Source organism: Poecile atricapillus, chromosome 4, assembly GCF_030490865.1.
Source record: "Poecile atricapillus isolate bPoeAtr1 chromosome 4, bPoeAtr1.hap1, whole genome shotgun sequence".
NCBI lineage: Eukaryota > Metazoa > Chordata > Aves > Passeriformes > Paridae > Poecile > Poecile atricapillus.
Genome location: NC_081252.1, coordinates 8,877,335 through 8,901,277, shown reverse-complemented (window position 1 = coordinate 8,901,277; position 23,943 = coordinate 8,877,335). Strand labels below are relative to the sequence as shown.

The window sequence follows — 23,943 nt, the reverse complement described above, 5'->3', positions numbered from 1 at the left end:
TTCAATCCTGGGTCAACATGCAGAAATTGCAGAAAAACAAGCTATTTGTAATCTGCCACATGGGACAATTATTCACATATGAAAAAGCATCTCCCTTTCTTCTTCTCATTACAACAGCCCTTTGAAAAAGCAGATGATTGTAAATCAGGTGTACAAAACAAGATTACACTATATATATAATCCTTATATATATTTCTTCAATATGTTCTGAAAACTTGATCCTGTAGAAAACCCCAAGTTGCTGGAGAAGTGAAATCTTCTCAGAGGTTTCAGAAAAATGAGAAAAAATGCTTTTTAGAACATGCCTGCCTTGCAAAATGACCTTCTCCTATCCAGTTCCACCACAAACAGCTGCTGCCTGTGGCAAAAGGACTCTTCAGGCCAAAGTCCAACATTTCCCCTGTTCCATGTGCTGTTGTGGCTATCACAGATTCCCACAGGCTCACCTTGTTCTGTCCATTCTCTTCAGAGGTGGCCTCCCTGATGCTGAAATGCTCTTAGATCGGCTGTAGCTGGGTTTGTAGCTCAGACCCCACTTGTCTTTCAAGGAGGCAGCCTAAACCAGAAATAATATTGAAATGCAACAACTGAGAGCACAGAGAAAAAACTCTGGCAAGCTAAAATGCTGCTGTACATGGGTGTGCCAGCAAAGTAAAAGGGTTTTTGGGACATTAAGTGCTACAATATTCTCAAGGAAGCTTAATCTTGCTCACCCTCATGCTGGATCTACGGAGCTTTTTGCGGACGTCCCTGCGGATGTCGTTCACAGCCACTGACTCCAGCTGCTGATAGCGTTGAATTTCTTGGTTTATGGTCCCTTCACTTGCACCTAATTTCCTGGAGATAAAGCATGGTTGAGTTATCTCACAGACATTATTTCCAGTTTCAAAAACCTGTGTTGTAAGAATGCTATCCCTGGGAATTATCCCATTTTCTCTTTTGTCCCAATACTTAGGACCAGTGCCAAATATAGGCACAGAAGTATGAAAACAAACATTTAACCTAAGATCGTAATTTCAGATAGAATTTCCCTCTGAATGGTGACAGCAATTTAATTTTAAGTACAAACAGTAAAACATGCATCCCTTTTCATAATTTAACGTGCAACTACCAACCTCTGTATTCCCATCCCAGACAGATCCATTTATAGTAACTCTGTCTCGGGGAAAAGGGGGAAAAAAGCCCAAACAAGCCAAAAAAACCTGGCTTGAAAATACTCTTAATAAAATACACAGAAGGTCAGATGAAATTCAGGAAATATGAAATAATTTTTTCTTAATGATTTTCTCAAGTAAAGTGTAAGCAAGTTTTCAAGTTTTATCTTGAAAACATAATGTACAAGATGCAAAAAAAAAGTAAATTTAAATGTTTTTCTTCTTCCTTAGCTTATTACAGTTTCAAACTAATATATTTTGCTAAAGTAATCAGCCTGAAAATAAATCAAGCTGGAACATGAATTAATAGGAAAACACTATAAATCAGTCATTAAAATGCAGAGTCAGAAAAATAAAGACTAATCTGACACTTAAGGAGCAACCAGAGAGATGTGAGAGAATACTTGCACATATAGCCTTTGCTTTTGGAATCCAAAAGGACAATCTTTTATTTTTAAATAAAGGCAATGACTTGCACTTAACCATAACAGTGCCACAAGATCTATGATAAGAACATAAAGCAAACCACACTTACTTTAAGTCATCAATGACTTTCGCTTGCTCATTGAGCTCTCTAATATCAACCAAACGCTTCAAGAATTTCCTTCCTCGCTGTTCTCCAGTTTGGATACTGGAAGCTCCCTGCCGCCGATGATCAACGATCTCCTGTTTAAAATAAACATTTCATTAAAGCCTTCATCAAAAATTGGTCATCAGTACATTGTGAACAGGCAAAGTGAATTTCACACCTTCAGATTTGGACTAGTGCATGCAAAAGAATCAATTCATGTGAATAGGCAGCTGATTGGATTTCTTGCAGTGATCGAAAGCCCATCATTCAGTTATACACACTGTAACTACTACATACATGTCCCCATGAGCAGGATCTGCCTGCTTTCATATGTGCTCTGCTAGGCTGGAGCAAATCCCGCTTCGCTGAGCCCAAGAGATATTCTACAGGAACAGAGTATCGGTGGGTTGGGGGGCTCAAACCCAGCAGGTGATTTACAATCCGCTGCCCAAATGTGAGCTTGCGTGCATCTCCACCCAAGGAACCTCCACCTGATTTCTGAACAACAAACAGGAGCATTAGTGGGCTGGGATAATGTTTCCACTGTCAGCAGGCAAGAGACATTAAGGAACAGCTGTTAAAATGGTTTTGTAGAAAACCAAAAAGCAAAGTCAGCAGCATATTGAGTAGAAGTAGGTTTTTTTTAAATTTTTTCCTGTTAGTAACTTACTCTCCTGTGGAAAAAACCTAGAAGAAAGCCACAGCTTTTACAGTTGGGGTACCTGAGTGCTATGTCCCCTCCATGTTTTCAAATCCAGATCAGTATTTCCACATAATACCAGTAGAAATATGATCTGCAACTTGATGCTTTTGAAATATAGAGCTAGAAAACACACACATAAATGTTTCTGATTTTGCAACAAGACTTGTATGAGCTATAAAGACTCGCATGCTGGACTCAAGACTAAAACCTTTCCATTTGACGGAAGACTTTTTCCAATTAGTAACACTTACTTTGGTGGATTCACTTACTGCATGTATAGTAGGAGACATGGTGTCAACTTCATCCTCATCTGAAAGGTCAGCTATGTTCACAGAGTTGAGGTCAGCAATGTCATCAATATCTTCCTCTCCTGTCAATGTAGTGAGAGTGTTGCCCAAAGCATTCAGTCTTTTCCCAATGTTTGGATCCATGTGGACATCAATACCACACATCTTCCACAACACATTCAGTGTCCATGTTCCAGCACTACTACTTTCTGTGTTAAAAAAGATTAAAAAATCAGTTTAAACAGGTTTTCCTCTTTTAAAAAATCCCTCACAGTGAATTAGGTACTCCTTAGCCAAGACAGTGTTTGTCTTACACAGAAGTGTCTTTTCTTCCCATTCTGAGAAAAACACATTCCACAATGGAAATGCTTGATGAAAATACTTCACAGTATTTTATTAACAAGTGATACAACACAGGCAGACATAATGAAAACACATTCCCCTCAGATCGAGTAAAGAGCATCTCAAGCTTCAGCTCATACAAATGCAGGCAAGTACACTATTCCAAAACAGAATTTCTAACAGCAAGAAACATAGAACATGTCTTTCTGCATGTACAAATGCTGACCTATTTATTCAAGGCTTGAACAATGATGCTGGAAAATGTTATATTATATGTGCTGTGTGCCTAGTAAATATCCTGTCTGCCCAGGATTTTTCTGAGTGCCACTTTTCAGCATCCAGATACCGACCTTGCTCTAAGCATGACTACACAAGATAATGGTTTTCTTTCTAGATGGAAGTATGACCAGTACAGAGACTGACAGCTACTTCTGAAAGCTCTGGAGTAGGTCCAGACTACTTTGACCAGGCAGAGAGGGAATTTGGGAAAAAGAGAAGCCTTTTCTGGGAGAGGAGAGAGAGGGATGGCAGCTCAGGGTGCAAAGCCTCAGCATGAGGAAGATTTAGTAGGACAGGAAGCAATGGGATGACATTAGTGTTATGGCAACTATGGCTGACTCTCCTCCACCCAATTAAATTAAAACACAGTTAAAGGACTTAAATTTCATGTTTTATGAATGCTTTTCTTTTGTAGGACTTGATTTATTGAAACAAGCACATTACCTGCTGCAGCTTGTCCTGTTGTCCTAGAACACACTTCATAGGTACCATCTGGCACTACACCTACATGAAGCATACAAAGCAAATGCACTGATTAAGCAGCCAGTAAAAGTTGCTTTAGACCAGCCCTTCCCAATCCCACCCTCAGTCTCCTGCCTGCCATAATTAAAGAATAATAGGAGTTCTAGTTTTACTTCCCAGTGAAAGGCTTTTCTTATTTAGTAAGGTGAACCTAATTTGGTAACATACAAAATTCTAAATATGTATTCTGTAAAAATATATATATGTATTGGATCAACTTAAAATCCCATACAAATTTTAGAATTTTCACCATTCTATATATAAATATTCTATATTAGACTATTAAAAGTTACTGGGATCTTATGAAATTTTATAAAAGCAATGCATCCAACTCTTCCAACATCTGTCAGACAGAGCTTAAATTATTACAATGATATATAAAGCAGCAAAATTTATTAATAAAGGAAAACAACAACGAAGGAATATAACCTCTTAAGTCCATATAATTTTGCCTTCAAAAGGCCAAAGTCCTTTTTTTCAGGTTTTTTGGGAAAGCTCAGCTGTTATTCAAGTCAATGGGAAGGGCAAAAGTGGATTTTTATCTGAAATACTCTTGTCCAGTATGAGATCACCCCCACTTACATGCATTCATGACTAGATCTCCTCTTATTTCTGGTTTCCAGTCATCCCAGCTTGTCTCAAAGCCATCAGCAAAGCGGATGCAGAAGTTTTTAAAATGACCTTTGCTAACTAAAGACTCTGAGGAGCAGGCAGTGATGAGTGTGCTTTCAATAGTCAGGACTAAAGCAGAGCCAGTGTCGAGATCTGCAGAGTGGTTAGACTGGAAAATAAAATCACAAAGGAGAATTTACTGGTAACTGCAATGCCAAAGTGATATCGTACATTTACTAAATGCCATTTATCTTTCCCTATTAACTGATCCCCTGCTCCTATCTCTTTGTATTTTTGCTTCTTTGCAGAGAGTTTCAAAAGCATCACCTCTGCCCCTACAATGCCTCACATTGCTGTTTCCTAAATGCAATGCCTACATTAGAAATTTATGAGAGCAGCGGGTGTCAAGTTCATCTGGAAAAGGAACAAAAATCCATGTTTGATCAAGGGCTATAATCCATATGGCCCCATGACCACACAACACAAGCCCAGGATCAATTGTCTTTTTCCAAGGAAGATGACAGATGACTTGATTAAACAATGACAAAAGGTAGCTTTCAATTTTATGTGATTTTTTTAGTGTTTATTTTGATGTGTACCACTATATACTATCTTAAGTGTACAGATTGACTGATTAATTTCTACCTCCCCATATGAACATCTATAATTATATTTCCCTTTAAAAAAGCCCAAATATTTCCTTTTATAAAACTAGACCTCTTTTGAAACATGTATCACCTGGTTCCTGTATATGTACTACACGCAAATTGGTGTTTTAACAGATTTCCAGTAGTCACACTTTTGCTTACCTGGGGTGTGTTTGTGATGGGCAGGCAAATTCCTAAGTCATTGACAGTCAGCTGAAGGAAGAGGGTCCCAAAGGCCTGTGCAGAAGTTTGCTGGATTCCAGGCAGCATATCCACCACTTCTTTCGTGGCCATATGAATATCTTTATGTAAAGCCATTCTCTGTTCATTCCAGTTGTCATATGCTGCCTTGTAGTTCAGCCAGAATAGCACAGCTTGATGAGGAAACCAAAAATGCTTAATTAAAATCAACATTTTAAGAAAAGCAATCCATGTTCACTAAATAATTTTCTTTTTCCTTTTTACAGCTCCTCCATTATTTTGAGTCAGAGGATGTATAACAATGGACACACACATTCAGGATGCAGTGATCAGGCTCATGCTTCAAAGGACAAGGTGGACAAACCTGATCATTTACCATCAGAGTTAATACATTAAAATAGAGGAAGCCCTGCTGTTTTCAGCATTATTCATCTGTGAGTATTTACAACAGCAACTTCCTCCAAACCCATCTGAAAACTAATCACCTCAACATATGGAATTTCCATGTCTGATGACAGAATTATCAATCTGTTGGCAAGGCAGAGATCTCCCAAATTTCTCAGCTACTTAACATGAAATGTATTGAGTTTTGAATAAACAAGCCTTTTGAGAAAAAAAAAATATCTCTTCCTCAGTATGAACACGAATTTGTAGCAATTGTATCTACAATACCTCTGTCAAAGGCCACGGGCTGGGCAAAAACAATGGGTCTGTTCAGAGTAATGAGCACAGCTTCCCTGTCTGATGAGCCACTGATTTCTTCTCTGAGAGCATTTCTTAATCCAATTCTTGTCTTGAAATAGGCAACTTGATGGAAATCTGAGCCAGCTTCTTCATAAACCTTAAAATGTTCAAAAAAATGGGAAGAGTTCAGGGATGGGAATGGGAAGAAAAAAAAACCCCAAATCACTGCATTTGACAAAATAAAAAATTAAAACAAGTTGTGTCCTTTCCTCTTTTTCTCCTCTAGCCAAAGTCCCGATGAGGATCTTCAATATTCTTCCATTAAATTCTGATCACAGCATTATTTTATTTATCATAAATTGTTAACTTATGTAGCTATTTATACATCCAGATCCTCTACTGTGACAGATGATTTATAGGTCCTAAGATTTGTATTTGTCTGTTTCTAGGCATCACAAAACACTTTCATGTCCTAGAATGAGTGGTTCCAGGTACCAGCAGACAAACTAGGTCAAAATGTAGGTCTAGCAAAGTTTGGATCTCCTCTGATCTTTTTCTTTCATTCAAATATTCTAAAAATTGTATCAATATCAACAAACATTTTGAGTCTGACTCAGTAGAAAGGCTATTACCCTGCTAAGGGGCTAAGAAGTTTCAAGATATTAATAGCGTGTGGAAGAAAAAACCCAAACAAACAAAAACCCAGCACTGTACAACAGTCTCTTGGCTTGATTATGTAGTTTTTTAATCATACATTATTAAGAACATTACATGCAAAGATTTTGAGCACTAACCTGATGTTTAACAATCTGTCCCAGTGCCAGATTCAAATCCACCTGGCATTTTCCAAACAGTTTGAGGTAGCTGCTACTTCCAGGCATTGCTTTGGTTTGCAGTCTGTTGGAGAGCTCAAGCTCTATCAGCCCCGTTTCAAACCTCACAGCACGCATTGAGGGAGTTGTAGCTGTCACCTGAATTCCCTAATGGATAAGGAAGGTACAAAGTTATGAGCTTCTGGTTCAGAGACACAATGAGAAAACAAAGTAAAACCAACCAACTACCACTGTTTTGTCATCATCAGATTACCTTGAACTGCAGGCTCAATGAGTAAAGGAGAATTTTTGGTTTATCTCCATCTGTTGTACCATCATGTTCATTCCAAAGAGGTATTGGCTGCTCCCCTCCTACAAACATTAAATATGCACAGTCACAGTTTCACCAAAGAAAACATTTTAAAACCGATACATATAAAAAGGTGACCATGAATTAAGCCTCATTTTAAACATTTGACTGCTTGAAGCTTTATAAAAACAAATGAGTATTGAAGATATCAGTGCAAATTCATCTACTGACATATAATTAATATCTCTCCACTAAAAATTAAGGAAAAGAGGCATGTGTCTCCCTCCTGTTAAACTTTCCTCAGGAACTCTCAAAACCTGTAAGGAGTGACACCTACTTTTCAAAAAAAAGGTGTTATTTTTCCCTGCACCAATGTATCTCTTATCTACTTATCTGACAATCCAAATTTAACACTTGACCAAATACTATGCAAATTCCATGAAAATGAGGAATTGAAATTATATCGGTATTTTTCCATGAGAGGAGGAAAGGGTATTCTGCAATTATTTTATTTTTGGGCTTACTTCCTCATCCTGGCACATTTCATCCTGAGTTATGTACCCTTGAAGAAGCAACCCTGGTTTTAAAAGCAACCCTTGATATTTATCTACATCCCAACTTAGTTTATAGAAAGAGCTTACTGCTGAAAAAGGCTAAGCCATTAATTCTCTCTAAATATGCCAAATGATGTAATTACAGTTATTTGGTGGTAAGAACAGGCAGTTAAAACACAGATTCAAAAACAACCCAATCCACAATAAATTTTTATCACTCCATTTTGTATCTGGATAATTTTCTTTTAATCAACACTGCCTTTAACTTCTAGATGCAATTATTATGGACTGCTCTGTTCATTAACTAGCTCTCAATCTGTGCAACTTCACCTTCAGTAATTGGTACTCACACAGTTTTTATGAAAGGATAATATGCAAGCAATACTTTGGTGCAACGCAAACCGTAATTAGAAAATACACTGTAGCACATCACACTAATTGGTATTTTCAAGCCATTTAAGAAATTACTTCGCTCCAAGCCAGAGGGACCAAGCCAATTTCTGCCCCCATTGTTCTGCTCTGAGCATCCAGACCCACGGATTGCTGACCTGACCATATCCCTGCTGAATTAGCCCAATACGGAAGGCAACAGTCACATTTCAAAAACCATCAGGCTGCGACTTGCAATACAAATTTACAGTCTGGAAAAGCAGAGAACCAGCACTGGTAATAAATTCCTCACATAAAAATGCCAGGCAGATTGAAATGCAGAGTCTAGTTCAGCACTGTATGCTCCTCTACAAACAAAAAATACTCTAATAGAATAATGACAGCTGTCAGAAGATTTATTCTTTACCTAAACATTTTCTTACTACCCAATACTAATATATTTTGGCTGAAACAAATATCATGGTGTTTTTTGTAAGCCTTCAGGGAATTTGACATTTTCCATTTTCTCCACTGCATTTTCTAAGTGCCTCGAGGGCAGTCCACATCACATGGACCTGAACTGTTCTTTTATAGCATTTGTATATCTGAATATTTGTATATCTGAACATATATCTCACACACACACACAGAGGGCCACGAAAGGAGGTAGATGTACACACAGACCACTTTTTATTCTTTCTTTCCTCGTGATGTTTCCAGCTGTTGATGAATCTTTCCACTCAAAATCAGCTGCATTTCTGTAACTGCCTTTTATGATAACTCAAAAAATGTTCAAATCAAGCAAAGTGAATAAAGTAACCCAGCCAAGGTCACACCATGGAGAGACACAGAGGCTGATGTCCAGAATACCAAACAATCCTACTTCCCAATAAAAATCCTGCTTATGATAGACCTAGAATAATTTCCAGAGCCTCTGTTATTATTTCGAAGTCCAGCTCTGCTTCCTGCTGCTGCTTGCACTGCTAGAGGTGAAATGAGGGTATCTGTGAAATTAAAGAGCTGGTCCTGAGAGCTGTCAAACAAGGACTGAGGATCTTACTTAAAACTGCTTTTAAGTGTTCTGCTTACCTGAAACCTTCTGTATGACCTCATTTACTTCCTTCATGAACACTTTTTGCACAAACACTAAATGGTTTAAAAGGTCAGTCGTGAGATTATGTTCAAAGGAGCCAACCTGAAGAAACAGAACATTTGAAAACAAATCTTAGTTTTAAAAACAGTGGATTTTTAGTGGTGGTTTTTGCTTTTTTTTAGCTGCAAACATCAGAATTCTCAATTACAAACAATGTCTATTTTTCTGACTAAAGAATTAGTTAGTAGAAATGTTCCACTTTTCCCCAGCAGGTAGGTTTCTTTTAAGCAGCATCACTTTTCTCTCTGGGAAAATTAACTATGGAAATTGGCACACAAGTAGAACTTGTGAACAGAACACTCTGTGTTGAGCAGAAAATTTCATATCATTAAGGTTCTATGTTATGTCATTACTGCACTTAAGGAGCTGCCTAATCACAAAAAACACCAAACCCCAGCAACCAGCTATAAAACAATAAAATGATCTTCCAGTTTTTCAGTATTTGGATTCAACCTGTAAACCTGAGAGTTCTGGAGGAGGCAGATAGTTTAAAAAATGTGAAGATATGTAAGGAATTGTAACAGAAGGGAAATAAGTTATCAAAGATGACTGCAGCCTTCAAGACCTACCTCAGCCACACAGCGCAGGTAGTTTCCCTGCAGGTAGTAGCCTTGCTTGGCAGGGAGCTCATCAATGCTCCAGATCTGGTCAGAGTAAGTGTCGTGCTCTTCCATGACATATTTCCCTGACATGGTGACAGGAGGCAGGTTGAGACTGGCCGAAGGAGGAATGGTTGACATGTCAGTGGCAGAAACTTTTGAAGTGAAGCGGAGTCTGTGGTTTGGAAGCTCAAAATTAAATCTGGTTTGGGCACCTGTAAAAGGAAGGAAGGTATGAACTGGGAAAAGAATCTCTTATTTATCCTTAAATTTAAGAACAACTTTTGAACAATAAAAGAACCTGAAATGTTTAAAATGTTATTGAAGCGCACAGACCTAAAGAACTATAAGTATCCACCCACATGATTCTGGGTTGCCTTAATTTCTAAAGAGAACGAAGACTCCACAGTAGCAAGATTGAGAAGGGAATCATACAAACCACCTCGAGTGTACTGAGGCCTTGTAAGACTATTCTCAAGTAGCATTACAAATTAAAGTTTAATTAATCAAGGATCATAAACAGATTTTAGCAGCCAGAGGGAAGCTTCCTGGGAGGATGCTACATATGAACGTATACATATCTTGCATTCTGGGCATTGTGTAACAGCCACAGTGAAAATTCTCTATATGGGCCCACATTAAAAAAAAATACAACCTGATGGCAACAGATTCAAAGCTCTAGCTATAACTCAACAGAAACACTGAGTGCTTTTGGATGCTTATAGGAAGGCCAAACTAAAAGCAGTAATGTTTGTAAAGTTCCAGGGAACTGTTTGTTACCTGTCATCCCATGACTCCTCATCCTTCCCATCTTGTATTCTGCCTTCAGGGATGGCAGGAGCGCTGCTCCAATAGCAATCCCATCTATCATGGCACTGAACTTCAGCACTATGGGCTTCTTTTCCAAGCCCTCTGGCAGCTGTGGGAATTCATTGGTTTCAACCGGCGTTTGATTGATGCTCGTTGGCGTCTTCTCCGAGGGCAGAGGAGTCGCCACATCCTCTTTGGCTGGCTGGGGCCTGTGGGCCAAGACAAAGAGCGGGAAACCCTTCCCGTTAATCCGCCTGGCTGTCCCACAGAAACCCAGGGTGGCAAAATCCTGGAAGGGGGAGGGATTTGGGAGCACTCACGCGGTGGAGGGCTGCCGGATGAGGTCAGAGATCTGCTTGGAGAGCTGGTGGGAGCTGCGCACCATCATGCTGTGCAGCGTGGCCGGGTGCTGCGGGATGTTGATGCTGATGGCTCCCACCTTCACCACGGCCGCGTTGTTGGTTTTCAACCCCCTCTGGGCACTGTACAGGGCCTGGGATTTGGCAATGCTGCACTTCACCACGGTTCTGACAGCAAAAGGGAACAGCAGTCACTTGCATGCCCTTCCAGTTGTAGGTTAAACTGAGTTTTGAAGTGGTAGCTGAATTTTGAAGCAATATCGTTTGTCAACTACACCCACGTTCCTTTTTCTTTCACTTTACACACAGATGCACTCACTACATGCCACAAACAACTACGCTACACTTAAGGGAACTACACATCATGCATGGCAAAAATACCTGCTAAAAACTGCTATTCTTTCCTAAAGTAAGGGTCATTTCAGTGCACACACACCAGGCTGCACATAGACAGACAAATTTGCACACACAGAAACAAAAAAAGAGCCTTCCATTTCAACTCCTGTTCAGGAATAATCTTCAATCACCCTTTTGGTCAAAAGTCAAATCTGAGTTTTGCATCCAAATAGGTCATTGGAGGAAATACTTAACAGTAAGTACACAGCATGTGATAGATGAACTTGTGAATTAATACTGATGTTTAATTCAAACATATTATTCCAAAATGCATCATCTAAACCTTATTTTAATGTTGAGGAGGATATGGTTCATAATGGTTACCCAAGATAAAACTGTAACTGCACAAAGCTGGCAATTTTTGACGTCCTAACAGAATTTTGGCATAGCAGAATTCATTAAACTCCTACTAAAAAATGTATTGTGGTAACACATTAATGTTTCTATGGTCAATTCCTGGAGGGTTACCCAATGGAAGTATATTATGCAGCCAACACAGAATTACAGTCTCAAAGAGAAGGAAATGTAGTTGTAAATGAAATTGTAGGATACAATACATCAGCTAAAATGGCTGAAAAATAGACTATAAAATTGCAACATTCAATGCAAGTTTCTCAAATACTATATTTCAAGGGGTATAGCTAAAACACTTTTTGTATCCTATTTAAATTGTTTCTAGACAGTTTGGTCTCATGGTGGAAGATACAATATTCTATGAACTCCACTCTCTAAGTAATGTCTCTTCTTATTCTTATGTTAAAATATCAGCAAGCCCAAAGCAACCCAGATGTGGAAATACAAACAAACAAAGACATCACCCTTCTGCTTATAATCAAGAAATACACAGCACTCTAAGGCAACCACTGGCCTATCAACAGCAAATTAATTGACTGAAGCTCAAGGGACATTCTCGGATTTTCATAACTATGCAAGAAATGCAAGTCACCTAAAGCAGTTAAGAATTAATATTTTAGGGCAGACTGTCAAGTAGAAATTATTTCAAAATACATGATGAAGGAGGAAACAGTTCACAACAATTTTCAGAAAACCATTATACAAATAAGCATTACTTAAGAAAGGGCCAGAATCGTTTTAATTCACCTCTTTATAAGAAAAAGATAATTATTTCTCTTGATGTTTGCCCATTTCCTACTCTCTCCCTGCTACCATTCTGACTCATCTGTTGTGAAGCCAATCAACAACACATTTCCATCTCCATCTATAAAACAAAATACTACTGCATTCAATCCATTTTAAACATTTCCTTAATTAAAAATGTATTACACCAGTATATCTGTTGCAGCAGAATAAAACCTCAGCAAAATTAAGTGTGCTTTTCTCCATATTTCATGCAACAAATTAATTTCACTGCTGTTTGCCTACAAAAAACCTACTTCCATGACAGAATGAAATGTGGAACGACTGTCTGGCTATCCATTTATTATTAAAAAGCTGCAGTTTGCTTACCTACAGTGATGTGCCTGTAATGCATCTGGTTGTATCTCATTAAAGTCATTAATCATTATTTAAGTTACATACCAGTAATGCTTCCAGTAAGAATTCTATATTCTCACATCAATACCATAAATCATCGCTCTCCAGACAAATTTGTGACAAAAGGTCTTTGTCCCACTAAAGAACTGACTACAAGGCCAGCACTCAACAGATTTTTGGGAATGTTGTTAAAAGTGTGGGGGGGAAAAAGCCACCAGGAGGCCCGTAACACACAGGAACTACTGCACCGAGTCAGCTGAAAACTCAGGCAGCAGCAGATACCTGAGGTGTAAGTGAAGGGATCCTTCCCTTAATTCCAGCCACAAGGAATTTACTTTCTAAGCCAAGAGCTGTATCATGTTCATGACTCACCACAAGACCTATCATACACAGATTTATCCAGTCCTTTTAATCATTTGTACTTTTGTTGACCACATCATAAGGCAGCAAATACAACAACTCTGTGATGCGCTGGTTTAATGCTGCTACCAGACAAAAAGGAACACAAACCCCATTATTTTCCCTACGTCACTTGCAGTTTTACAGTCCATCACCTCTCCTTCCAGAGCTCTAAGGACATTTTAAAATTAATCCTGTATTTCCACAACACTGAATAAACAGGCACTGTGAGAGAGAAGACCTGCACCCACACACACAGACCTTCAGCATGTCTGGGAGTTAAACCAGCACACCGGGAAATAAAGACAAAAAGGAATGGCCCTGCTCATGATGACAGCACAACTATCACTCCAAGCACAGCAGTTCCAAAGCAAACCTCACCTCTGTGTTCCCTAACATTTATCAACAGTATTTCAGCTCATAAAAATAAGTACAGGAGCAGATCTAAAGAACCTAAGGGCCAGTGAAAACATTCTAACATTACAGTAGGGAGTGCAGTGCAATAGAAGCTGCTGAAACTATACTGCCAACATTGACAAGGGCTTTTTAAAGGCAGATATTTAGCAGGCTTCATTAAAAAAAGTTTATCTAGGTAATACCAGATGTGTTCAAGCAACATCTGCCTCCACAATCACACACAGTAGAAATGCAGCCATTAGCTACACAACACAGAGTTAATTGCAAGACTATTAAACATAATAATATGACATACAGAAACTCTTGTTTGGCTGTGCTTGTAGGAGATGTAGGAAAATCCTCCAGTCTACAGATGAAGATTGAAGAGAAAGCAAGAAAAACAAAAACAAAGCAAATAAAGAATAAACAGTCATGCAAAATTAGTCAGTTAATTACTTGTAACCCACAATATGACATTTACTTTCAAAATTACCAAGCTGAAGGTTTAGGTTTTGCTCATGTTTGTTCTTTGCTCTTGTTGTTTTTAAGATTTATCATTATTTTTCCCCTTTCCTTTTGTACCCTCCCTACATGTAAAGCAGACATGAAGAGGTTCAGTCACATTCAGAAACCCTTCGTGACTGTCAGGTTGGAACTTTCATTTATCCCTCTGAAACAAACTTATTGGAAGCAATTTTGCTGAGGAAATTATATAATTCTGTATATTTTAATTTCTATGTAGCATCCTCTGAACTACCCAGGAATTAAGAGGGGAGAGAAACTCAAGTGACATTGTTTAGCCCCTTTCTACAAGGGTTGTGTTGTTCTAAAGACCAGTCCACATACTGAGGGTTACCCAGCTAACACCCAAACTGTGTGAGGGTGATCTGTGCTACAAAGAACTGTGGTTCAGCTCATTCTGAAACTCAAACAGAAAGAGATGCAGCTGGGAACAACTTAAAATAATACATGGGCTTTCTGAGTCTGTGAACCTGGCAGAAATAAAAAAAGCCAGAAGGATGTGGATGCTGAGCAAGTGACTGACAATGTTCATGCACAAGACGTGGTTCTCTCCCCCTCCCCTGTCAGGTTGTGTCAGTTATATAAGGGCTAGAGAAGGGATATTAGAACTGTAAAAATAAGAGGAGAGAACAAAGAATGATGCATCATGAGTTGAAAAACACATCTATTAAAGAAACACAATAGATCTTAAACAGGAATAATCAGCATCAGTAGATTAACCACCCCCTACAAATCTCATATGGCTTGAACCTACAAGTTTCAAAAATCAATTAGAAGCACAAGAGAGTAAACACACAACTCATGCCACTTCTATGCACTTAAACAATTTTACATTGTGAAACTTCCTACTTACTGGATATTTGGGGTAATTCCCTCCAGCAGGACAATATTGACACCTCCAATGTGAGCAGTGGCACATGTCTCAGTCATCTTTTGATGTAGCACATCTTTAGGAAGAAAATATATTTAACAGCATTTCAGTCAGTAAAATATTAAAGATATGTCTACTGCTTTTAAAAATATTGCAACAGGAAAAAATCTGAAAAATTACAGCTTTAGCAGTCACATTAAGTGATGCCAGCTATAAATTGTGACAGGAAGAAATCTCTTGAAAATGAGTGACTGTCTTCTAAGAGGATTCCCTCCATGGCACTTTCTGAAAATCTTGCATCCTTTTATAATCCTTCAGCATCCTAGTAATAGTTTTTTAAAAGAACTTGTTGAATATTATTATATTATGTACACACACACTGCACATGCACATGTGAAGCTGCCAGGGAATTCAATTACAGAGAATGCTTTTAGCTCATCCCACCTTTCATTTTCTCTTTCAGGGTGAAGCTGCCGTGGATCCTCTTCAGCTCTGATTCCATGGTGAGGCCGCCAATGTCAGCCTCCAGGTGGGTTCTGTTCACCATCCCTATCCCAAAGACGATGAGGGTCACGTGCTGCGGCTCCGAGGTCACCAGGCTGCGCTTCCGCCCGTTGTCCTGCTCGTTCTCAAACACCACCCTGCAGGCAGGCTCCGTGGGGCTTCGAACACCTACACAAACACCAGCAGTTATTCAAGGCTTTGTTTATAATAAATCCTAGGCATATCCCATTTATTTCAAACCATGGATCACGTATCTTTCATGTCAAGAAAACTCTTCAGGAAAATTATCTGTGCCTTGCGCACTCCACCCCAAGACATTTGCAACTGAACCAAATCCAAGACACAGTGAAGACAATAATGAAGGATGTGGTTTCATTATTACTCCTAGATATGCTCCTATGTACCTTATATAAATATTTGCAATGATCTGATTTTATTGTTGTACCAGAAAAATGCCCTGACAGTTTCCAGTTGTCCCATTTATTTTTTGATCATCCCACAGGCAAAGGTTCTTATATTTCTGTTTTGGATGAGCAAGGTTTCCTTTTCAATGCTCAGGAAGCTAAAAATAATGTAAGAAAATTTACATTTTCTGCAGATATTGGAACTGTGGATATGATATTCTGTGCATGAAAGATACTGGCATCTATTTAAAAAAAGTTCTCATTTGAGACTTCCTTAGATTTCATTCTTTACTTAAAAGAAATCCAAAGCTATATAGCTATAGAGCAACTATACCATCCCCCGCATATTTACAGCAACTTAAATTCAGCAACAAAAAGAATGATACTAAGACAGCTCTCATATTTACTCTGCTGTGCTGAAATACATTGGAAATAGCAATAATTACACCAGATCTCAAGATTTTAGGTGAAATTATGACCCAAACACCTGTAACTTTTGTGGGACTTCGCAAAAATCAGTATTTCACCTTTCCTGTTCCCACAACAAAGTTCACAGATTTTTTTTTCCTACTGTCAGTCATTCTCAAGGCAGGAATTGTCTCCCTCTAAATGGCTTATGTATTGCTTATTTTTTTATTTATTTGCTTTATTTTGGCTTATTGCTTGCATATTTTCACCGAATGATAATAAGCAGCATTTTCAGCAGCCCCTTGAACACAAAACAGCACCTCAGGAGGAACAAACTCAATCCATACTACAAAATGAGTGAGAAATGTTAAGCTTTTCTTTTGTGCATCATCTTGGTGAACCAATCCAAAGCTCACCTCCATCCTCACCACTTGCCACTCTGATCCAAGTTAGATGGGGTGTGCGACTCTCAAAAGCCACCTCATGACCAAGCTTCAGAACGCCCCGTTTAAACAAAAGCGCGCACACTCTATTATTTGGGCTCATGAACCACCTTACCTGTTGGCCCAAAAGTTTCAGAAGACTTTTCTAAGATGCCAGTTGGATCAGAAATGAGTGAATAGAAGTTCAGCAGCTTATACATATTTTGCCAGCACTCCGCAGAGGGCTCGCTCTGTTCCGACACGGTAATGGAGTCGGAGTCATCCATGTGGATTGTCACGTGGTCAACCACATCTTTGGAGCCTTTCCTGGACACTTTGGAAGTCCTTCGCTCCGACCTCCCCAGGGAATTCTTGTTGCGAGACTCCTTCTTGTTGTTGTCGTTGTTCGTCCTCTTGCTCTTGGTGTTGTTCACCCTGGTGCCTCCGTTGAGGCTGCCCCGGGAGCTGCGGCTGAAATCCGAGGAGCGGAAGTCCCTGTGCTTGCGGGTTTTGAAGGTGGGGGTCGGGGAGGCCGAGCCAGCCGTGTACCTGCTCAGTTTGATGTCTGTCTGCGTGGCCTTGATGTCATCAATCATGGTGCTGAACTGGTGGATGAGCCGCACCAGGGCCATGTCCACGTGCTGGCTGATGGACTGGCAGGAAATGGTGAAATTGCAGTGGAAGGTGTTGTAATAGCGCTTGTTCAAGTCGTGGAAGGAAAGGGCGTTGGTGGAGTTGTGAGGGGTGCACATGGATTTCTCCATCACCACAGCGCTAATGCTGAAAGTCTCTAACATCAAAGCTGGTTTGAATTCCAGAGGAGGAAGATTGACAGCTCCTTGCCTAAGGAAAGGAAAGGTACAAGTCACTACTGTGTTGCTTTTTATGAGAGTCAACTACGTTTTTTACACAGCTTACATCTAATTTACTGAACACAGCCTTTTATTTCCCTTAGGACAGCACCTTTTTACCACAGTTGTAAATATAATAAAATGAACTTTCACAGTTTCATACTGTGTGCTACTAACATAGCAATCATCCAGTTCTATGAAACCTAGATTGGCATGCAATCATTCCATTATATCCTAAAGGTCTGCACAAAATTGGTCTGGGGGAGGATTCAGCATTTTCACAAAAAGTCACATCATTATTATTTATGGGATTAATTATTAAACACCATTTCAGAGCCACTCAAATTCCCCCACTATTATTCCCACCAGCTCTCCCCCTTTCCCAGTCTCCAATTTTCAAAAGCAGCAGAGATTCAAACAGTTACAATTCCCAAACCATTCCATAGGAAGATTAAAAAAAATACTTTAGCAGGAAGACAGAATGAAAGATTAGAAGAAAAAAGGGTTGCTCCTTATCCGATGAAAGTGCTTTGAAAATCTGTCAGGACATGAAAAGCCTAATTTCTGTTCTTTAGCCAATACACATATTTTTACATCTCTCATTATACCTTCGGGCTCTCTTGCTTTTCCTTTCCTTTGCTGTGTCTGAATCTACAATATCTGCTCTGAGGCAATCCAGAGTTCCTGAGAAAGAGAGGTACTCTCCAAAGTACATCCTGTAGCACAGGGGCATCGCATCCTGCGACTGAATTCCCGTGTAACTTAGCAGAGGCTTGAAAACAACCTACAAAACAAAACCCACCCATTTGGTTATGAAGGCCTGGGTTATTTCCACCCTCTTGCTCATCCATTTGGTGATGTGCAAGCCCAGTTACCTGTGCATCTGCCAGCTGGACTGCAGGAAAGCCCTGGTTGCCCTCTTCTACTCCTGCAATGTCATCCTGGCTGGTGCTGTGCTGCGAGTGGGTGCCATCCAGGGTGTTCTGGTCGCTGGACAGAACTGTGTTGAAGTCTGAAGCAGAGGGAATAGTAGGAAGATTGGGTGCCACACCTGGAAAATAAATACCCATGGAACACTAACACCACAGCAAATCTCACCACCACTGACTCGATTAATTCAGCGAGATTATTTATATAGATAAACAGGCCACAGTGAGGTCTGCAACCTCACAAAGGTGGCATTTAGGAGAAAGAAAGCCTGATAGTGCTGGAACAGGTAGAGATTGTCCAATTCAAATTTGGAAAGAGTCTTTCTGCAGAGAAACACATTCCAGTTCACACAGGAGCCACAATAGTTAAGCAACATGTACAGCACGATGACATTTGTAGGATCAGACTATTGGTTCAATATTAAAAACAAACTAAAACAATTTCTTATTGCCTAAGATTAATACAGCACAGGTGAAGGAGTGTTAACAGAAAAAAGATTCAAGTACAGCATTAGTGAAAAAGAAAATTAAGACACACATTGAAAAGTTGGAATGATGACAGGCCAATAAGAAAAATAAATGAGCTGCAATAAATTGTTAAACATCTGGTTTTTAATACATCTAACACTTTCAGAAATGTATTTTTTCTTCATTCCCTTACACCAGTTAACCCATTCCTAAGTTACTCCCAAAATACATGTTTATGTTTAGTCCCAAAACTGAACTGAGAAAGAGCAAGGATTCCAGTGCACAAATCACAAAATAAGCATATGAAAATTAGATCAAAAATAGCCAACACAACCAAGGAACTTGGCCACAGAAGATGATTTCATGGCTTAACTTTCAGCAGCTACGCTGATAGTTCCAGATGTAAGAAAAAGCTAAATTTTCAGAGCTGGGGTGAGGCAAAAGAAAACAACAGTTTTGCTTAAATCCCATCTTTTAATTTTCCAGGTTGCTGGCAAGTCTCACAAGTAATACTTGGAACCAATTAAGTCCTGTTGAACATAAATCACTCTCTCAACTGCTTTCAGTCAGAATGTGGCAAACACAGGCACAGCCAGCCCAGAACCACCTGGAACTCAGCTGCAAATTAGCAATACCTGTTGGAAGGCTGTTGTGCCCAGACTTGGTGGCTGGACTTTCCTGTACGACGCTTCCCCTGTTGCCCACAGCATTGGACATCCAGTTATAGAAGCTCACAGAGGAGGGCTCAGACAGCAAAGGGTGCTCAGACAACATGTCTGTGGCCACGGTATTTCCTGTGCAGATAAAGCAGAAACTTCAGCATTTCTTGCATCCAAGTCAGCAGAAACAAGGAACATGGCACGATTTCACTGACAACACCTATCTACTACAAAAGTAAGCCTAATTCTCAAGGCTTATTGAACTAAATTATGTGTCAAACAGCACTACAGGTGCTACCACAGAAGTTACACATGGCACTAATGGATGTTGCACTACACATGGCTTTGCACTTGCTCATTTCTACCATTAATTAGAGGAAAAGAGTCATTAAGAAACCAAAATACCTTTTTTTCTGAACAGTATTTCAGTCCCTGACAGCGAAGGAGAGAGGTTTCAGAGAAGATACAGTATCATACACGGTATGTAATTTACATATAAAGGAAAACTTAGAACAATACACTCTGAAAAACAATACAGACCATAAACACTTCAATGTTTCAAGCTTTTAAAATATTTGTTGAATAGACAATTGCTAAAAATCCGCAATTTATCATATGCAAACTACATTACTGAAATATGAGTTCCAGCTCTCTTCTTAATCTACTTACAAGGTCAAGAAAAAACAAATACAAAATGGTTGTTTCCTTATTCATTCAAAAAGACTCGAAAATTATGCTACATTCTATCTGTTTATGTGACATCATACTTTTTTTTTTGCTACATCATACCTGTTCTTGTTAAAGAACTACTTTTAACTGCAGTTGAACTTCTTTGAGGAGTCCCTTCCAAAAGATTGTGCAAGCTAGGAAAGCTCCCAGTGAGATAGCTGAGCAGACTTTCCTTCCTTGGACTTTCCCTGACTCCCATTCCAGAGCGGCCAACGTGCACTGGCGAATCCGTAGCTGTATCTCCACTGGTGTAACTCAAGGAATGATATGGATGGATGCCCTGCAAGCAGAAAACAAATAAATTAATGAAGTACTGTAGAAACTGCAAAAACAAAGCAGCATTTGGTCTGAATATAAGGCTGGAACATAATATTTTGCTACAAGTTACTGGAGAGCTTTGCCAGTCTTTGACTTCATATCATGATAGTTAAATCCTTGTTTCTGCTGCCATAAATAAAAGATCAAAGGCTATAAAAGATAGGGTGCATCCTTTAATGATGCACATGCAGTCAACTGGCAAAACAAACAAAAAAGGATAGATGTAGAATACAGACCAACTGCTGGAGCATCCTTTTTGGGAGGTCAGGAGCAGACCTTCCATGTGCTCTAGTTACCTTTTGCATGCCTTTATTCATCTGCAGCCACAGAACTGCTCCTGAACAGGCCAGCTACAACCTCCTTTGCCCTGGTGCCCAGCCCTGTGCACTCACCTTTATTTTCAGCACAGAATCGCTGTGAGTGTGAGTCTTGGACAACTTCCTCATGATCTCAGCACCAGTGACGGGCCCAGAGGAGGCGCTGGCAGGGGGAGGGCGATTGGCTGTTCCTTCCAGGAGCATCGTGTGCTCGCTCACAGTAGCTGCAGCCAAGCAAACAGTTTTCCTCATTCAGATATATTTGGAGAACCAAGATGATCTATTATCAGGCACATTTATCTACAAGCAGTCACAAATTTCCAAGTGCTGACACACACCTACACAGTGCTGTCTGATTTATAGACAAATAAGAACACCTCAGACAGGGGTCTGCTGGGTTCTGTTTAATAATCCAAGTGTTTCTGCTTCATCAAATCAGGTATTTGAGAGAAGGGGGTAAAAATTTCCATTATACTCTATGATTACATACCACTTTCTCACACAAACATCTTTGTGTTTGCTCTCTTAAAGGTGCTAACTGCTGCCTGGCTTTTAATTGAAAGGTAGCAAATAATTAGGTTGATTTATTTTGTGCAGGAAAAAACAAGACAGAAAATGTGAAGAAAGAGAGATCTCCTGTTTTGTTTTTCCCTGAACAAGCACTAATTACTGGAATACAATAATTATTATTGTTAGCAGCAGCTTGAGAATGGAGGTTATACAAAAAAAGAAGCTGATAATTCTAAAAAAGGAGACTGTAATGTGTCAAGCATTAAAACTAAGGAAGATACAAATGTCTGAGAGAAGCTGCTTGTCCCTGTGAATCTTTATGGAGATGATAACACAAAAATACCTGCATCAAATTCAAACTCTGCTCCATCAGCACTCGTGTCACTCTGAAGGCCCCCTCCATTGTCCAGTCCAAGGCCATCCTCATGCTCGTGGCAGGCATTTGGCTGCAGTTTCATTGGCTGGGTTGGTCTGTGCAAGCTGACTCCTTTAAAGGCTGGGGTGACCACAATGAACTTCATCCACTGCCTTGCTAAGGCAACCAGACCTTTCTTTAAGGTCACTAAGGCAGGAAGGCCATCACTCTTTAAATAAAAAAAAAAAATAAGAAAAATTCATATCACAGCATAATGAAGCAAACTGGAAGGCAGAAAGAGTCAAAGCTCTCTTAAATCTCTGTGCTTAAGGGGCTTATGACAAACTTGCTGGCAACCACAAGACATCAAGCAAGAAGCCAAGGAGCTGAGAAACAAAAATTACAGCTTCACTGAACACAGCAAATACATTTATCTACATGACCTGAGGATCTAGCCCAAGGGGCCAAAAATAAACAACAGGAAGCCAGTTTGTTAAATATGAAGCTAAAAGTACTTGAGTATTTATCAGGCTCTCAGCTATGGGCTAAGATTCACAGCAACTCCATACAAACTCCATTAAAAAGATTGTTTTTTCCATTGTTCATAAGCAGTATTTTAGAAACATAAATCTGAGGCTAAATATAGGGATTGTTTTGATTACATCACTGAATTGTCCTAAAGAAAACAAAAGCTTGGTATTTTGACCACAAAGCAAACTGTGCTATTTGTGCCGCAAACTCTGCTATTCCTGATCGCTGGCTCTCAGCTGAATATGCTGAAAACCAAAGTGTTTAAATCTGACAGCTGTAGAATTGGATTATGAAAATGACACAAAATCAGGAGTAAACACTCCTCCCTTATGCCTGATGTTTGTTCAAATAGCTATTTCCCACTACAATCTAGACATTTACATTCTAAAGGCATCAAGAAAAACATTTGATTCCTAAACCCTGAAGTTTGTACAATTCTAGTTCCTTCCTTAAACTGTCTGCATTACCCCAGTTTCTAGAAGACATGAAAACTAGTTTCAAGGAGAGAATTTGGAATAAACTAACCAGTTCATGCACTTGCCTCAATAATTGAGAATTATTCAATTTTAAAACCATGAAAAATGAAATCTTATAAAAAGGCCATTGAAATATGATAGAGAGGGAATGAAACCTGATAAAAAAGCCATATAGAGTTTTAAAGCTGTGCCTTTTTTGTTTATGATCTCATGTATTTACTAATAAAATACTTTGATAAACATTATGCATATATACAGGTCGTAACAAAAATAGCAGATGTCAAAGAAAATTAAATGAGAGAAACCATATCTACTTATCACTTTAAAGATGCATGTGAGTTTGGGTTGTATTTTCTTGTTTGTTAATCTCCCTCAAACTGTTGCCAAATTTAAGACATTAGAATTGGCATGTTTGAAACTAAAGGACTGAGATATTTCCAGTTTTCCTGGGTAACTCACCATAGTGGCATCCTCAATAATGGAGTAATTTGCTTGATGAAGGTAATGGTGCAATATATTACAGAGTAAACAAGAAGGATTTTCTTGCAAGAAACGAGCCACTTTGGTAAGCCTGTTGTACTTGCTTCTCAGAGGGAAGTGTACACTTTTATTCTAGATTAAAACAAAAACATTTTCAACATATGAACATACCTGCAAACAGAGCATCAATGACAAGATTTCACCTATCAGACAACAAATTTCTAACCCCTGTTAGAACTTCTTTGAATTTTAAACTTTTGCAACAAAGATTTTCTGCAACAAAGATTTGCCTCATGGGTACCCACCTAACTTTAAATACTGCATGTGAAAAATCATTCTGGATGCATAATTATTTATATAAAGCAATAACAGAAAAGCCTAGATTGAAATTGCAGGCCTTATGAAGTTACATCTGGACTAAGGGACCAAAGCCAGCTGCAATTTCCAAAGAAACACTTTATTCCTAGTTTATTAGGTCATCCATCTCACTGTGCAAGACAGGATTTTAGTGTGGGTATCACATCAAAATCTTCCCA

General features: G+C 39.1%; 1 protein-coding gene across 9 annotated transcripts in view; it reads right to left on the bottom strand.

The window, feature by feature from the left end:
* Positions 1-23,943, bottom strand: part of BLTP1 (bridge-like lipid transfer protein family member 1) — an 86,704-nt gene that overhangs the window by 14,926 nt on the left and 47,835 nt on the right. For 5 of the 9 annotated variants that reach the window (XM_058837435.1, XM_058837437.1, XM_058837441.1 and 2 more), the window contains exons 39-64: positions 23,387-23,539; positions 21,909-22,149; positions 21,131-21,279; positions 20,481-20,700; positions 19,668-19,826; positions 18,511-18,686; positions 18,244-18,419; positions 16,921-17,627; positions 15,491-15,718; positions 15,029-15,122; positions 13,970-14,020; positions 10,930-11,136; positions 10,580-10,818; positions 9,770-10,014; positions 9,137-9,242; positions 7,089-7,186; positions 6,797-6,982; positions 5,991-6,159; positions 5,280-5,491; positions 4,441-4,639; positions 3,781-3,840; positions 2,698-2,924; positions 2,023-2,223; positions 1,690-1,820; positions 714-837; positions 447-556 (exon numbers count right to left, since the gene is read on the bottom strand). In XM_058837435.1, coding sequence (XP_058693418.1) covers positions 447-556; positions 714-837; positions 1,690-1,820; positions 2,023-2,223; positions 2,698-2,924; positions 3,781-3,840; positions 4,441-4,639; positions 5,280-5,491; positions 5,991-6,159; positions 6,797-6,982; positions 7,089-7,186; positions 9,137-9,242; positions 9,770-10,014; positions 10,580-10,818; positions 10,930-11,136; positions 13,970-14,020; positions 15,029-15,122; positions 15,491-15,718; positions 16,921-17,627; positions 18,244-18,419; positions 18,511-18,686; positions 19,668-19,826; positions 20,481-20,700; positions 21,131-21,279; positions 21,909-22,149; positions 23,387-23,539 — 4,868 coding nt within the window. The remainder of the gene's footprint in view (positions 1-446; positions 557-713; positions 838-1,689; positions 1,821-2,022; positions 2,224-2,697; positions 2,925-3,780; positions 3,841-4,440; positions 4,640-5,279; positions 5,492-5,990; positions 6,160-6,796; positions 6,983-7,088; positions 7,187-9,136; positions 9,243-9,769; positions 10,015-10,579; positions 10,819-10,929; positions 11,137-13,969; positions 14,021-15,028; positions 15,123-15,490; positions 15,719-16,920; positions 17,628-18,243; positions 18,420-18,510; positions 18,687-19,667; positions 19,827-20,480; positions 20,701-21,130; positions 21,280-21,908; positions 22,150-23,386; positions 23,540-23,943) is intronic. The other 4 variants (XM_058837442.1, XM_058837444.1, XM_058837438.1 and 1 more) reach the window with 3 other exon arrangements.